This window comes from Hippocampus bargibanti, linkage group LG22 (genome assembly GCF_051943395.1).
Source record: "Hippocampus bargibanti isolate YZ-2025 linkage group LG22, ASM5194339v1, whole genome shotgun sequence".
In the NCBI taxonomy this organism is placed as follows: domain Eukaryota; kingdom Metazoa; phylum Chordata; class Actinopteri; order Syngnathiformes; family Syngnathidae; genus Hippocampus; species Hippocampus bargibanti.
The window spans coordinates 6,780,001-6,793,116 of record NC_142755.1 but is presented as its reverse complement, the minus strand read 5'-3'; the positions used below and the strand labels follow the sequence as shown (position 1 = coordinate 6,793,116).

General features: G+C 42.7%; 2 protein-coding genes across 3 annotated transcripts in view; one reads left to right on the top strand and one right to left on the bottom strand.

Annotated features, from left to right (window-relative positions):
- ppfia2 (PTPRF interacting protein alpha 2) overlaps positions 1–2,201 on the top strand; it is a 53,537-nt gene extending 51,336 nt beyond the window's left edge. The window contains 2 exon segments of the mRNA XM_088989285.1: positions 174–258; positions 1,440–2,201. Of these exon segments, the coding sequence (XP_088845411.1) occupies positions 174–232 (59 nt within the window). The 3' untranslated portion in view covers positions 233–258; positions 1,440–2,201.
- A 318-nt stretch (positions 2,202–2,519) lies between these two features.
- acss3 (acyl-CoA synthetase short chain family member 3) overlaps positions 2,520–13,116 on the bottom strand; it is an 11,134-nt gene continuing 537 nt past the window's right edge. Inside the window, exons 2-14 of one of the 2 annotated variants that reach the window (XM_088989286.1) lie at positions 12,706–12,850; positions 12,449–12,637; positions 12,146–12,280; positions 10,697–10,837; positions 10,533–10,613; positions 9,750–10,101; positions 5,375–5,470; positions 5,232–5,295; positions 4,276–4,357; positions 3,365–3,487; positions 3,149–3,248; positions 2,901–3,076; positions 2,520–2,821 (exon numbers count right to left, since the gene is read on the bottom strand). In XM_088989286.1, coding sequence (XP_088845412.1) covers positions 2,750–2,821; positions 2,901–3,076; positions 3,149–3,248; positions 3,365–3,487; positions 4,276–4,357; positions 5,232–5,295; positions 5,375–5,470; positions 9,750–10,101; positions 10,533–10,613; positions 10,697–10,837; positions 12,146–12,280; positions 12,449–12,637; positions 12,706–12,850 — 1,756 coding nt within the window. In that variant the 3' untranslated portion in view covers positions 2,520–2,749. Of the gene's footprint in view, positions 2,822–2,900; positions 3,077–3,148; positions 3,249–3,364; positions 3,488–4,275; positions 4,358–5,231; positions 5,296–5,374; positions 5,471–9,749; positions 10,102–10,532; positions 10,614–10,696; positions 10,838–12,145; positions 12,281–12,448; positions 12,638–12,705; positions 12,851–13,116 lie in introns of those variants that run through there. The other variant, XM_088989287.1, reaches the window with a different exon arrangement.

Below are 13,116 nucleotides of genomic sequence, written 5' to 3'. Positions count from 1 at the left end.
TTTTTGTCATTTTCATGCAGCTGTACAAAAATCAAATGCTGTCCTTTTCTGCCCTCAAAAGTGTTGTTTTTTTGCTTGCGCGATTGTTTCCCGGCTGGATGATGATGTAGTCTTTTTATTGCCCCGCCCTCCCCCCCGTTGTTCCCGCCCCCTTCTGTCGTCCCTCTCTACAGCGGGAGCCTTTCCGATTCAGCGCCTGGACAGCTCCACGGTGAGAACCTACTCGTGCTGAGGAGATGGACCTTAAAGTGTACCGCTGTATGTAACACACAGAACAACAGCCCTCCCCCTGCTTCTTTTTATTATAATTTTCTTTCTTCATTTTTGGCATCATATTGCAAAAGAGGCAAGGTATGAGATGAGCCTTTTTTTTAGGGGGGGGGGGGCGGAGCTTGGCGCGTATCTTTGATGATCATGAGTCACGTTGCGATTTTGGGATGGATGGAACTAATTTGATATCGAATATACAATGTATTGGATTGGATTTGCCTTTATTAGTCTCGCAGTGGAGAAATTGACATTTCGCAGCAGCAAAGTGATGAAAGTAAGAGGACAGGAAATGAAGAATTAGAAAAACAAAATAGAGGAGCTGCTGTAAAGGCAACCACTCTCGTGGCGCCATCTTGAAGTCAAAACAACAAAAAAACAACATATAATGTGACACAACACAAAACACACAGACAGCCATTCAAACTTAAGCACTTACTGCACCATCTTTGTCATGTGAAGCAGTTCTAGATGAAACAGAAGAGATCAAAACATCCTTTTCACCAGTGGGTCAGGGACGTCATGGTGAAATGTGCATGTCTGCTACAAGCTAAATATTAAAAGCAAACACGAAGCTGTAGCATCCATTGACAAAAAGAGACTGTCTCACATCTCCTGTCCCACGTACTATAAATCCGCTTCATTTCCAAGCCGCGACAGTTCCACCTACGCATCGGCGCTCTGCGCTGACGCTCATTTCTTCTCATCGCGGGCTCCTCCAGCCACCCATGTCGCATCCATTGACGCAAAGAGATTGTCTGACATCTGCTGTCCCATTTACTGTAAATCAGCATCAATTCCAAGCCGCGACCGTTCCACATAAACTAAATGTGACAGCAAAAAGACAGTCTTTCAATTTTAAGCCCTTTCGGCACCCGCTATGTTGCGTGAAGCAGTTTTAGATGAAAGAAGAGATGATCAAAGCCTCCTTTTCACCAGTGGATCAGGGACGTCATGGTGAAATGTGGACGTCTGTCACAAGCTAAATGTTGAAAGCACACACGAAGCTGTAGCATCCATTGACAAAAACAGACTGTCTCACATCTCATGTCCCACATACTGTAAATCCGCTTCAATTCCAAGCCGCATCAATTATATTGGGGTTAGCCAGCCTATGAATCGGCTTCCTAGGATTTGGAAACTACATCTGGTCGTTCTTTTGTTTTCCGTAGGCCCAGTTCTGAACGGAGCTGCCGGATGATGGGCGCCCCCCACCCGGGGGCGGGGGTGGGGGGTTTCCATGTGGGTGAGGCTCTGGGGGTGTCGGAGGGCTCCGCCATCGGGATAACCTTGCACTGCCAAGAAGCCCTTCGTCCCTCTGCCTAACGCACCAAGCCCCCTGGCCCCTACCCGATTTCTTAAACGTGGACGCCAGCCTGCTGTCCCTTCCGGTGCTAAAAATATTTTAGAAGCCATTTTAAAGATTTTTATTGGCAAAAAATTGATTGACATGTCCAAAATGGCTATTTTCTGCCACAGCACAAAAAAAATAAACAAATGCCGTTGAGTCTCCCACCGACAGCGGGCTGGCGGCCATTTTCCGAAAGCGTACTGTGTATTTAAAGTAGGTTATGTACATTCATATTAATATGAATTTTTATTATATGTGTAAAAAAAAGAAGAAGAGCAAACATGAATTTAGTGGAATACAAAGATAAATAATATGCTGCTCTTGGACACTTTTCATTTTTGGGGGGAGGGACGGTGAGGGGAAACAATACTTTACTTGATAAGAGGATGTTGACGCTGCCCTCTTGTGGCCGGAGGACTAAACAAGCACACGAGCGAAAATAACCCTAAGTGACTTCATGGGAAAATGACCTCAGTTCACCGTGTGTGTGTGTGTGTGTGTGTGTGTGTGTGTGTGTGTGTGTGTGTGTGTGTGTGTGTGTGTGTGTGTGTGTGTGTGTGTGTGTGTGTGTGTGTGTGTGTGTGTGTGTGTGTGTGTGTGTGTGTGTGTGTGTGTGTGTGTGTGTGTGTGTGTGTGTGTGTGTGTGCGCGCGTTTAAAAAAAAACATCAATTGGGAGCAAAGGCCTAACTTCCTGTTTGTTTTGTTTTTAGCAGTCTTTCAATTTGCACGAACAAAAATGTCATCACGGTTCCATTTTGTGTGGATACTTTTTTTGATTTATTTCTGACTTCTTTTACGTATTGTACGTCAGTGAAAAACCGCAAAGTGTTGAGCAAAGAAAAAAGAATAATAATACAAGGATAAAATACTGTGAACGGATGGCGTTTCATTGAAAAGAAATGTCGACAAATGTTATTTTATTGAGCTTGCATTTTTCATTTGAAATAGCTTTTTTTTTTACATTGAGCTGGTTTCTGAAATGTAATTTCCTTTTAGATTTGAACCTGCCACATTTTGTGTTTATTTTCAAGTTATGATGATGATTAGAAGTTTCTTCACATTTTAAAAATTGCTTCAGTTTTTTGGGGTGTTTTTTTATTCCGAAATGTCAACCTATTTTGACTTTTTGTTCAGGCAGCGTGCGACCTCACAACTTCTTCAATCTCCTTGAACACTTCTGGGTCCTCGATGGTGGGTGAGATCTGCGTAGAAATGTTACATTGTTGTCATAGCAACCTTCAAAAGCTTGACATTCTTGACAAAACCTGATATTGGATGTACCTTATACGGTTTCCCGTTGACCAGATTACCCAATGACGAGCGCGGAATCTTCCCTGATCGTGTCTTGGGTAGCCCGCGGACAAAAAGTACCTTCCGGAAGGAGGCCACGGGTCCTACCGTGTCCCGCACTAGCTTGACCGTCTCACGCGCTACTTCCTCTTGGCACTGCTGCACACCTGAGGACACCAATGAGGCCCAATCAAATTTGTTGCTTTGTTTTGGTGGACGTAGTTCAATTTCAGGCTTACCGCTTTTTAGCACGCACAAGGCGAGGGGTACGTAGCCTTTCAGCGGGTCCTCCAAGCCCACCACGGCGCAGTCAGCCACTGCCGGGTGTTGCAAAATCGACTGAAAATTTTTTTTTAATAATAATCTAAAGTATTTATTGCATTTTTACATGCTTTGAGCAAATGTGCCACATCCAATATGGCGAACCCATTGAAGTATCACAGGTACATTCTCACCTCCTCCAAAGCTCCTGTAGACAACCTGTGTCCAGCCACGTTGATGACATCATCAGAACGCGACATGATGTACAGGAAGCCCTCCGGATCCATGAAGCCGGCGTCCATGGTGTCGTAGTAGCCCTGATTTGAGAGAGTATCAGTATGGCTATCTAGCTAACTGGCTATAAAGCTAGCTGGCTAACTAGCTATTTGCTATCTCTTTGATAGCTAGCCATTGGCTATCTATTAGCTAGCTATCGATTAAGCTATCTATTAGCTCTGCTAGCTATCTATTAGCTAGCTAGCTTTGAGATATTCCGGGTTGAGTGAAAACTAGCGTGTGTGGCTGCCGCTGCTCACCCGCAGAAAAACCTATCCTGTGACCTTGAGAGTTTTGAAAGGCGCTTATAAATGTATTGTTATTAGTATTACTGTTTTTGTTGTTGTTATTATCATTTGCTAGCTAATTGCTATCTATTAGCTATCTGGCTTGCTTTTTGAAAGGCGCTTATGAATTAAATGTATTATTATTATAATTATTATTATTTATTCTGAGTATGAGTTCCATTCTCTGGCTGGCTACCTAGCGAGCACTTTATTTGCTAGCTATTTGCTATCTATTAGCTATTTAGCTGGCTCGCTAGCTATCTAGCGAGCTTTCTATTAGATATCTGGCTGGCTAGCAAGCTATCTATTAGCTGGCTAGTTATCTTTCTATGAGTGGGTTGAGTGAACGCTGGCGCGTGTGGCTGCCGCTGCTCACCCTCAGAAAAACTTAACTTGTAAAGTGACCTTGAAAGTTTTGAAAGACGCTTTTAAATGATACGTATTCTTCTTATGAGTATTATTATTATTATTATTCTCAGTCATATTTTTACTGCTTTTGTCCACCAGGGGGCAACCTGGTACAGCTCCATCCGCAAACCCACCGGGAATCTGGTGAAGTAGAGCCGCTTGAACAGATCCGAGTTCTGCCACAGGGAGGAAGCGGCACCGGGCGGCAGAGGTAATCTACACGCAGTACACAAGAAATAGAACGCTTGTTATTGATTACAGCCTCTTACATCGATAATTCACTGCCAGACATGTGCAAAAATATGTCCACTTCAGTGCCAGGGTTTTTGTCATTATCACTCGAATTGCAGGACCCAGAGAATATTGAGTTTTAGGACTACATATTCAAAACAACGTTAGAAACCTTAAACTCTCTTTCATTAAAAAAAAGTTGATTCCTAAATTATATGGGTCTGGAGTTATATGAGCTTGAAATGAGGGCAGCTGCTTAAAATACAATGCAATACAGTACATACGCGCTATAACAGCTGAAGCTAGAACAAAGCGCGAACAAGAAAAAAAAAGGGAAATGCTGCCCCTTGTGGAGAAGAAAAACATTGCCAGAGGCCATGGCCAGCGCTTTATCGGCACCCAAGCATGAAAAAACTAAATTTCTGAATCAATTCATGAATGGCAGTGAATGAGTTAATGGCTCCCACAGATGTTGCCGCCCCCCCCCTAAAACATATTAGCTAGCTGGCTAGCTATCAAGCTGGCTATCTAGCAAGCTGTCTATTAGCTATCAACTAGCTAGCTAGCTTTCTATCAATTTGAGTTATTCCACATTGAGTGAACGCTGGCGCGTGTGGCTGCCGCTGCTTCCCCACAGAAAAACGTATCCTGTGACTGTAAAGTGTCCTTGAGAGCTTTGAAAGGCACTTATAAATTAAATATTATTATTATTATTATTATTATTATTATGTAAATACAGACCAGTAGGAGGCATTTTTTGTTTCAATTCAATCATCGGTGTGATACTCATGTTATCCACTGGGGGGCACTATAATCCGTATAAAGCGCAATATAAATCAATTTGTATTGTATTGCTTACCTGACCACAATGTTTCCCATATTTCCGGGCTTCACCTCTTGCATGTTGTTGTCAATCACCGTCACTTCAAAAATAAAGACATTGTATATATGTATTATTATTATTTATTTTTTGGGTGGAGGTGGTCAGGTTTTGAATCATACCATCATAGCCTGGTACAGGTTTGCCGGCCTGTCCAGCGGGGGGCGTCAGTGAGTTGCCCAAGCCGATGCACGTGGATGTGATTGGAGATCCCGTCTCTAAAAGAACAATCGAAATCAACATAATGAAATCCAGGACACAATGTGTCCACTCCAGCAGTGCCAAGGTTTTTGTCACTTTCACTCAAATTGCAGGACCCAAATACTATTGAGAGTTAGGACGATGTAAACATTCAATTCAGTGTGAGAAACCTTAGACTCTCTTCTTTCATCAGAAAAGGGCAACAATACAAAATACAATACAGGTAACATCCGACTTACGACCACCCGTACTTAAGACCAAGACCTCCAGACCCTATTTAAAAATATATATATATATATACGCCCGGCATAGCAACGCGCTACCAGGCCGGCAACGCGTACCACAATTTTGGCTAGCCAGCTAGCATCTCACTCCCAGCAATCGACTGTGTGATGGCACCAGAGGGGGGAGTTTGTGAGTCATTTAGCCTCTGAATCTCGATTCAACATTTTGAATATGTTTCGACTTACGACCATCTTGACTTACAACCGTTTGGTCGGAACGGAACTCGGTCGTAAGTCGGATGTTACCTGTAGATAGCTAATAGATAGATGGATAGCTAATTCAATAGCTTATGGATAGCTATTTCAATAGCTAACGGATAGCTATTTCAATAGCTACTTAGATAGCTAACGGATAGCTATTTAGATAGCTAACGGATAGCTATTTAGATAGCTAACGGATAGCTATTGAGATAGCTAATGGATAGAACTCAGTTGTAAATCGGATGTTACCTGTACATATTGATTTATATAGCGCTTTAAAGAACAACCGACGTCACTTTTTTGTTTTTTAACTGACACCAGAAAAACGTTTTATAGCATCTAAAATACCCAAAACACGCAGTATGATATTTTTATTCAAATGCAAAACACCAATAAAAATGACTCAAGTGTCCAAAATCTGCAACAAATTGAGCTGCGAATTGGGCATTGTCAGAAAGTCCCGCCCCCAGTTCGTGACGTCACGCCATAGCTATATGCGGTGCGGTCCACTGCATATAGCTATATTTTACGTTTTAAGACTCGCGCTGACTATTCAGGAAGCCTTGTTTTTGAGTTGGTGACGAATCGTGACGTCACTTTAGGACCCCCCCTTGAGCGACAAAAAGACACATTGTAGCAGTCCTTCCATCACGTCAATGTATTTTGCTGTACTGTTTGTCTGAAAACCTTGTGTTGCACCCAAAAGCCGCCAGAAGAGGGTGTCCAAGTTCCATGGAAGGAATTTATCAGCCTGTGGAAACAGGCTGATTCATTCCTCACGGGAGCTGGTCGCCATTTTTGGGTGTGACATTCCCCCCCGACCTTTTGCCTCAAAATGACACGGAATAAATTCTTTAATCGATTGAAAACATGTATGCTTTCCTCTTCAAAACTATTTGAATCATATTCATAACTGGATGTGTAACAAGAAAGCATATTCTCAGAATCTGAAGCCATTGTTTTGATTTTTCAGCAATGCAAGACGTCTTGGCGTGACGTCACGAACTGGGGGTGGGACTTTGCCCAATTCCCAGCTCAATTTTTTGCAGATTTTGGACACTTGAGTCATTTTTATTGGTGTTTTGCATTTGAATAAAAATATCATACTGCGTGTTTTGGGCATTTTAGATGCTATAAAACGTTTATCTGATGTCAGTTAAAAAACAAAAAAGTGACGTCGGTTGTCCTTTAACACCAGCTGAAGTTGTCACAACGCACTAAAGTGGGAGGGAACAATATTGCCAGAGGTATGACCAGCGCTTTTTCGGCACCCTTGCAACCAAAATCCGGATGGATTCGGGATTGACAGTGAATGAGTTAACCATCGGTAGGGGTGTTTTTAATAAAGCGGCAGATTATTTGGTAACACGATAAAGTAAAGGGCATCCATCAAAGCTGCAAATAACAGCTGAGAAACGCACATTTGTTGCCCGGCAACACTGATGACATCAGCGGCCACCTCCAAAAATAGCGCACGCATGGATTAGATTTCAAAATGGCAGAGCAGATGGTGGAAAAAGCAAAAAAAAAAAAAATGGTGGCATCACAATCCGCCATTTTGAGGGCATTTTGCTCATTTGAATTGTGGTTGCATGTTATGTTAAATGGAAGTACATACAGTGATACCTCGGTTTACGAACCCCTTGCCTTACGAACTTTTTGGTTTACGTACGTTAAAATTATGAAAAATTTACCTTGGCATACAAACTTTTTTAGTACACGGAGCTGCCTCAATGAGTGATGTGTCGTTCGCGAACGAGCCCATTCTTCAAACAACAAAATGGCACCCGACTGTTTTTTCCCTCTATTCCCCGCCCCCAGTCTTCGGTTAAAGCCACGTGATTGGTCAAGAACGCAGCAGTGAGGGGAGGTGGTTTAAACATTAAAGAGACAAGCAGACGACAGTAAGAGAGTTTCAACTTTGATTCAAAGGCATAGTTTAGACTGCAAGGTTAAAATATCCCATCAATCAGGCTCCACAAACAACCCGCACAAGCCATCTGTACACTTGATGCAAAAAGCTATCAACCCAGCTAAACAGAACGCAATTGATGCTAAACAGAACGCAATTGATGAGGAACTAGATAAAATTATCACAAAGAAAGAACCTACGAGGGATCATTCCTCAAGATGGTGAAAGAAGGTTATGTTCCTCATCAAGTGTTTAATGCTGATGAAACCGGCCACTCCATTCCATCAAGCCATCAACGACCATCACAAAGGGAAATAAAATGACTGTATTATACAGTACAGTTTATTTCTTTAATTATAATACCATAGCACATTTATTATACATAAAATAAGGTATATTTTGTGTAGTTTTAAGGCTTATTTAGTACAAAATAATATTTTATGGTGACCTGGGAACGGATTAATCTCATTTTAATGGTTTCCTATGGGAAATAAATTTTTGGGATACACACTTTTCGCCTTACACACTCTGTCTGGGAACCAATTAAGTTCGTAAGCCTAGGTATGATGAAACCGACCACTCCATTCCATGAAGCCATCAACGACAATCACAAAGGGAAATAAAACGACTTTATTATACAGTACAGTTTATTTCTTTAATAATAATACCATAGCACATTTATTATACATAAAATAAGGTATATTTTTTGTAGTTTTAAGGCTTATTTAGTACAAAATAATATTTTATGGGGACCTGGGAACGGATTATTCTTATTTTAATGGTTTCCTATGGGAAATTAATTTTTGGGATACACACTTTTCGCCTTACACACTCTGTCTGGGAACCAATTAAGTTCGTAAGCCTAGGTATGATGAAACCGACCACTCCATTCCACGAAGCCATCAATGACCATCACAAAGGGAAATAAAACGACTTTATTATACAGTACAGTTTATTTCTTTAATAACAATACCATAGCACATTTATTATACATAAAATAAGGTATATTTTGTGTAGTTTTAAGGCTTATTTAGTACAAAATGATATTTTATGGGGACCTGGGAACGGATTATTCTCATTTTAATGGTTTCCTATGGGAAATTAATTTTTGGGATACACACTTTTTGTCTTACACACTCTGTCTGGGAACCAATTAAGTTCGTAAGCCTAGGTATGATGAAACCGACCACTCCATTCCATGAAGCCATCAACGACCATCACAAAGGGAAATAAAACGACTCTATTATACAGTACAGTTTATTTCTTTAATAATAATACCATAGCACATTTATTATACATAAAATAAGGTATATTTTTTGTAGTTTTAAGGCTTATTTAGTACAAAATAATATTTTATGGTGACCTAGGAACGGATTAATCTCATTTTAATGGTTTCCTATGGGAAATTAATTTTTGGGATACACACTTTTCGCCTTACACACTCTGTCTGGGAACCAATTAAGTTCGTAAGCCTAGGTATGATGAAACCGACCACTCCATTCCACGAAGCCATCAACGACCATCACAAAGGGAAATAAAACGACTTTATTATACAGTACAGTTTATTTCTTTAATAACAATACCATAGCACATTTATTATACATAAAATAAGGTATATTTTGTGTAGTTTTAAGGCTTATTTAGTACAAAATGATATTTTATGGGGACCTGGGAACGGATTATTCTCATTTTAATGGTTTCCTATGGGAAATAATTTTTTGGGATACACACTTTTCGCCTTACACACTCTGTCTGGGAACCAATTAAGTTCGTGAGCCTAGGTATCACTGTATGTTAGTTGATGTTTTTTGGTAAAAGTGAGTTAAGAATCATACTCAATCAAAATCAAAATCTATTGAGTATGAGCTCAAGCGTAAATTTAAACTTCTTAGTTTTTACCTGTCTGCCACCAGTGATCCAGCACAGGGGCCCCAAAGCTTTTCTTGGCCCACTCCAGCGTCTCCACGTCACAACGCTCGCCAGCCAAGAAAACGGCGCGCAACTTAGGGAGGGGGTACGCCGCCCCGCTTCGTGCATGGGGGTCCTGCTGGCGAATCGCCCGTACGGCGGTGGGCGCGGTAAACATGGCGGCGGCGCCGTGCTCGGCCATGACGCGGAAAAAAGCGCCGGGGTCGGGAGTCCCCACGGGTTTGCCTTCGTAGAGGATGCTGCTGTTTCCGTGCAGGAGGGGCCCGTAGCAGATGTACGAGTGGCCCACCACCCAGCCCAAGTCCGACGCCGCCCACCAAACCTGCCGCGACAGGTTAGCCGCTATGCTAACACACGCATAACATAATAATAATAATAATAATAATGCATTTCATTTATAAGCGCCTTTCAAAACTCTCAAGGTCACTTTACAGTCACAGGATATTTTTCTGTCGGTGAGCAGCGGCAACCACATACGCCAGCGTTCACTCAGCCCGGAAATAACTCAAATAGATATCAAGCGAATAGCGAACAAATAGCGAATATAGATAGCGAAAATAGATAGCTAATAGATCGCTATAAGCGCCTTTCAAAACTCTCAAGGTTGTTGGATACGTTTTTCTTTGGGTGAGCAGTAACGCAAACAAATAAGAAATCTAGCTCTTTTTGACTTCAAAATGGCGCAGCGAGAGTAGCTAGCTAATAGATAGCTATCGAGATTGCAAGCTAGCTAAAAAGCGAACGCGCACTTACCTCGCCAGGTTGAAGTCCGTAAATGTTGGACATGGTCCAATTCAGCATCACGGCGCACCCGCCCGTGTCCCTCACGACCCCCTGGGGGGGCAAATTTTATTGATATTACAATTTTCGACAAATAATATCCAATATATAAAAAAAAAAACCTCCATTTTGTCAACCTTGGGTGTTCCTGTGGTGCCAGATGTGTACAGGATGTAGAGTGGGTGGTCAGAAGGGACGGGGACGCAATCGTGGGGGTGAGCAGTCGCCATTTCCTCATCCCAGTCCAGAGACAAATCCCCCCTCAGAGACACTTTCTCCTGCAAGGATGCAAACAATACATCAAGTCCACATTTGTGGTGGTGGGCAGGGTGCGGAGGGTCCAATAAGATTTTCAGAACCCTTGCCTTGATTCTTGAAATACCGATGTATAACTTGGGACTCAATTATGCCCATTTTGTAACCGTGAGCACGTGGAATGGATCGATGGAAAAGGTGGTGGGCAGGGTGCGGAGGGTCTAATAGGAGTTTCCGCGCCCTTGTCTCGATTCTGGCCAGACCGATGTATGACTTGGGACTCAATTATGCCCATTTTGTAACCTTGAGCACATGGAATGGATTGATGGAAAAGGTGGTGGGCAGGGTGCGGAGGGTCTAATAGGAGTTTCCGCGCCCTTGTCTCGATTCTGGCCAGACCGATGTATGACTTGGGACTCAATTGTGCACATTTTGTAACCTTAAGCACATGGAATGGATCGATGGAAAAGGTGGTGGGCAGGGTGCGGAGGGTCCAATAGGATTTTCCGCACCCTTGTCTTGATTCTTGACATACGATGTATGACTTGGGACTCAATTATGCCCATTTTGTAACCGTGAGCACGTGGAATAGATCGATGGAAAAGGTGGTGGGCAGGGTGCGGAGGGTCCAATATGATTTTACGCACCCTTGTCTTGATTCTTGACATACGATGTATGACTTGGGACTCAATTGTGCCCATTTTGTAACTTTAAGCACAGGGAGTGGATTGATGGAGAAGGTGGTGGGCAGGCTGCAGAGGGTCCAATAGGATTTTCCGCACCCTTGTCTTGATTCTTGACATACGATGTATGACTTGGGACTCAATTGTGCCCATTGTGTAACTTTAAGCACAGGGAGTGGATTGATGGAGAAGGTGGTGGGCAGGGTGCGGAGGGTCCAATATGATTTTCCGCACCCTTGTCTTGATTCTTGATATACTGATGTATGACTTGGTACTCAATTGTGCCCATTTTGTAACTTTAAGCACATGGAATGGATCGGTGGAAAAGGTGGTGGGCAGGATGCGGAGGGTCCAATAGGATTTTCCGCACCCTTGTCTTGATTCTTGACATACCGATGTATGACTTGGTACTCAATTGTGCCCATTTTGTAACTTTAAGCACATGGAATGGATCGGTGGAAAAGGTGGTGGGCAGGATGCGGAGGGTCCAATAGGATTTTCGGCACCCTTGTCTTGATTCTTGACATCCCGATGTATGACTTGGGACTCAATTGTGTCCATCTTGGAACCGTGAGGACCTCGTACCCTTTTGGACCTTGCAAAAAAAATGTAGTCATAGAATATTCGGGTCCTTCAAAAGTTCCTCACCATGTTGTCTCTGCAGTAGACGAGTACTTTGGATGGCCTGTGAGAGCTGAGTTCCAAGGCCTTTTCCACCAAGGGCACGTAGGCTACACGGCGGCCCGGCTCGATCCCAAATGAGGCGGTCACAATCATTTTAGGCTGCAGAAAATATATCTATAGTTAGGAATTTTCGTTTTGTGGCCTGATATTGTCACACTATAGACAACAAAGTACTTCTCAGGCTTCTTTAGATTCCAATTGCGCCTACATTACATGTTATTGAGATTCACAATTGGACTTCCAAAGGCCCCTATTTACATTTCTCACCTTTGCGTGATCGATGCGCACCGACAACTCTTTGGAAGCAAAGCCGCCAAAGATCAGGCTGTGTGGCGCGCCGATTCGGGAGCACGCCAACATGGCGAACATGGCTTGAGGCACCATGGGCATATAGATGACCACCAGGTCACCTTTTCCAACCCCGTTTTTCACCAGAACGCCGGCGAGCCGTGACACCTGGGGCGAAATGGAAATGCTTACAAACACATATATACACACACACACACACACACAGAAAATTGTACCTGGTCCTGGAGTTGATGGTAGGTGATGACACACTTGGTGCTCGTCACGGGGCTGTCGTAAATGATGGCCGCCTGCTCGCCGCGGCCGCTTTCCACGTGACGATCCACGGCGTTGTAGCACATGTTTAACTTGCCACCTACAAACCTTTTGGGCAATAATAAAATATGCGCATGCACACCATGAAATTTTTGATTTCAAAATCCTGTGGAATTTGGCCTCAAAAAACAATGAATAAACATTTCAAATTTGATTGAAAATACTTCTTACTTTCGTGAGCTATTAAACGCTTGGTCAAACAAAATGGCGCCCCCTTTTGGATTGTTTACGTTTTGATTCGAATGTTGTTATGATTTCGTGAGGTCGTTTTTTGATTAATCCCACGGGACGTCTTGCGTTTGCTTTATAATTTG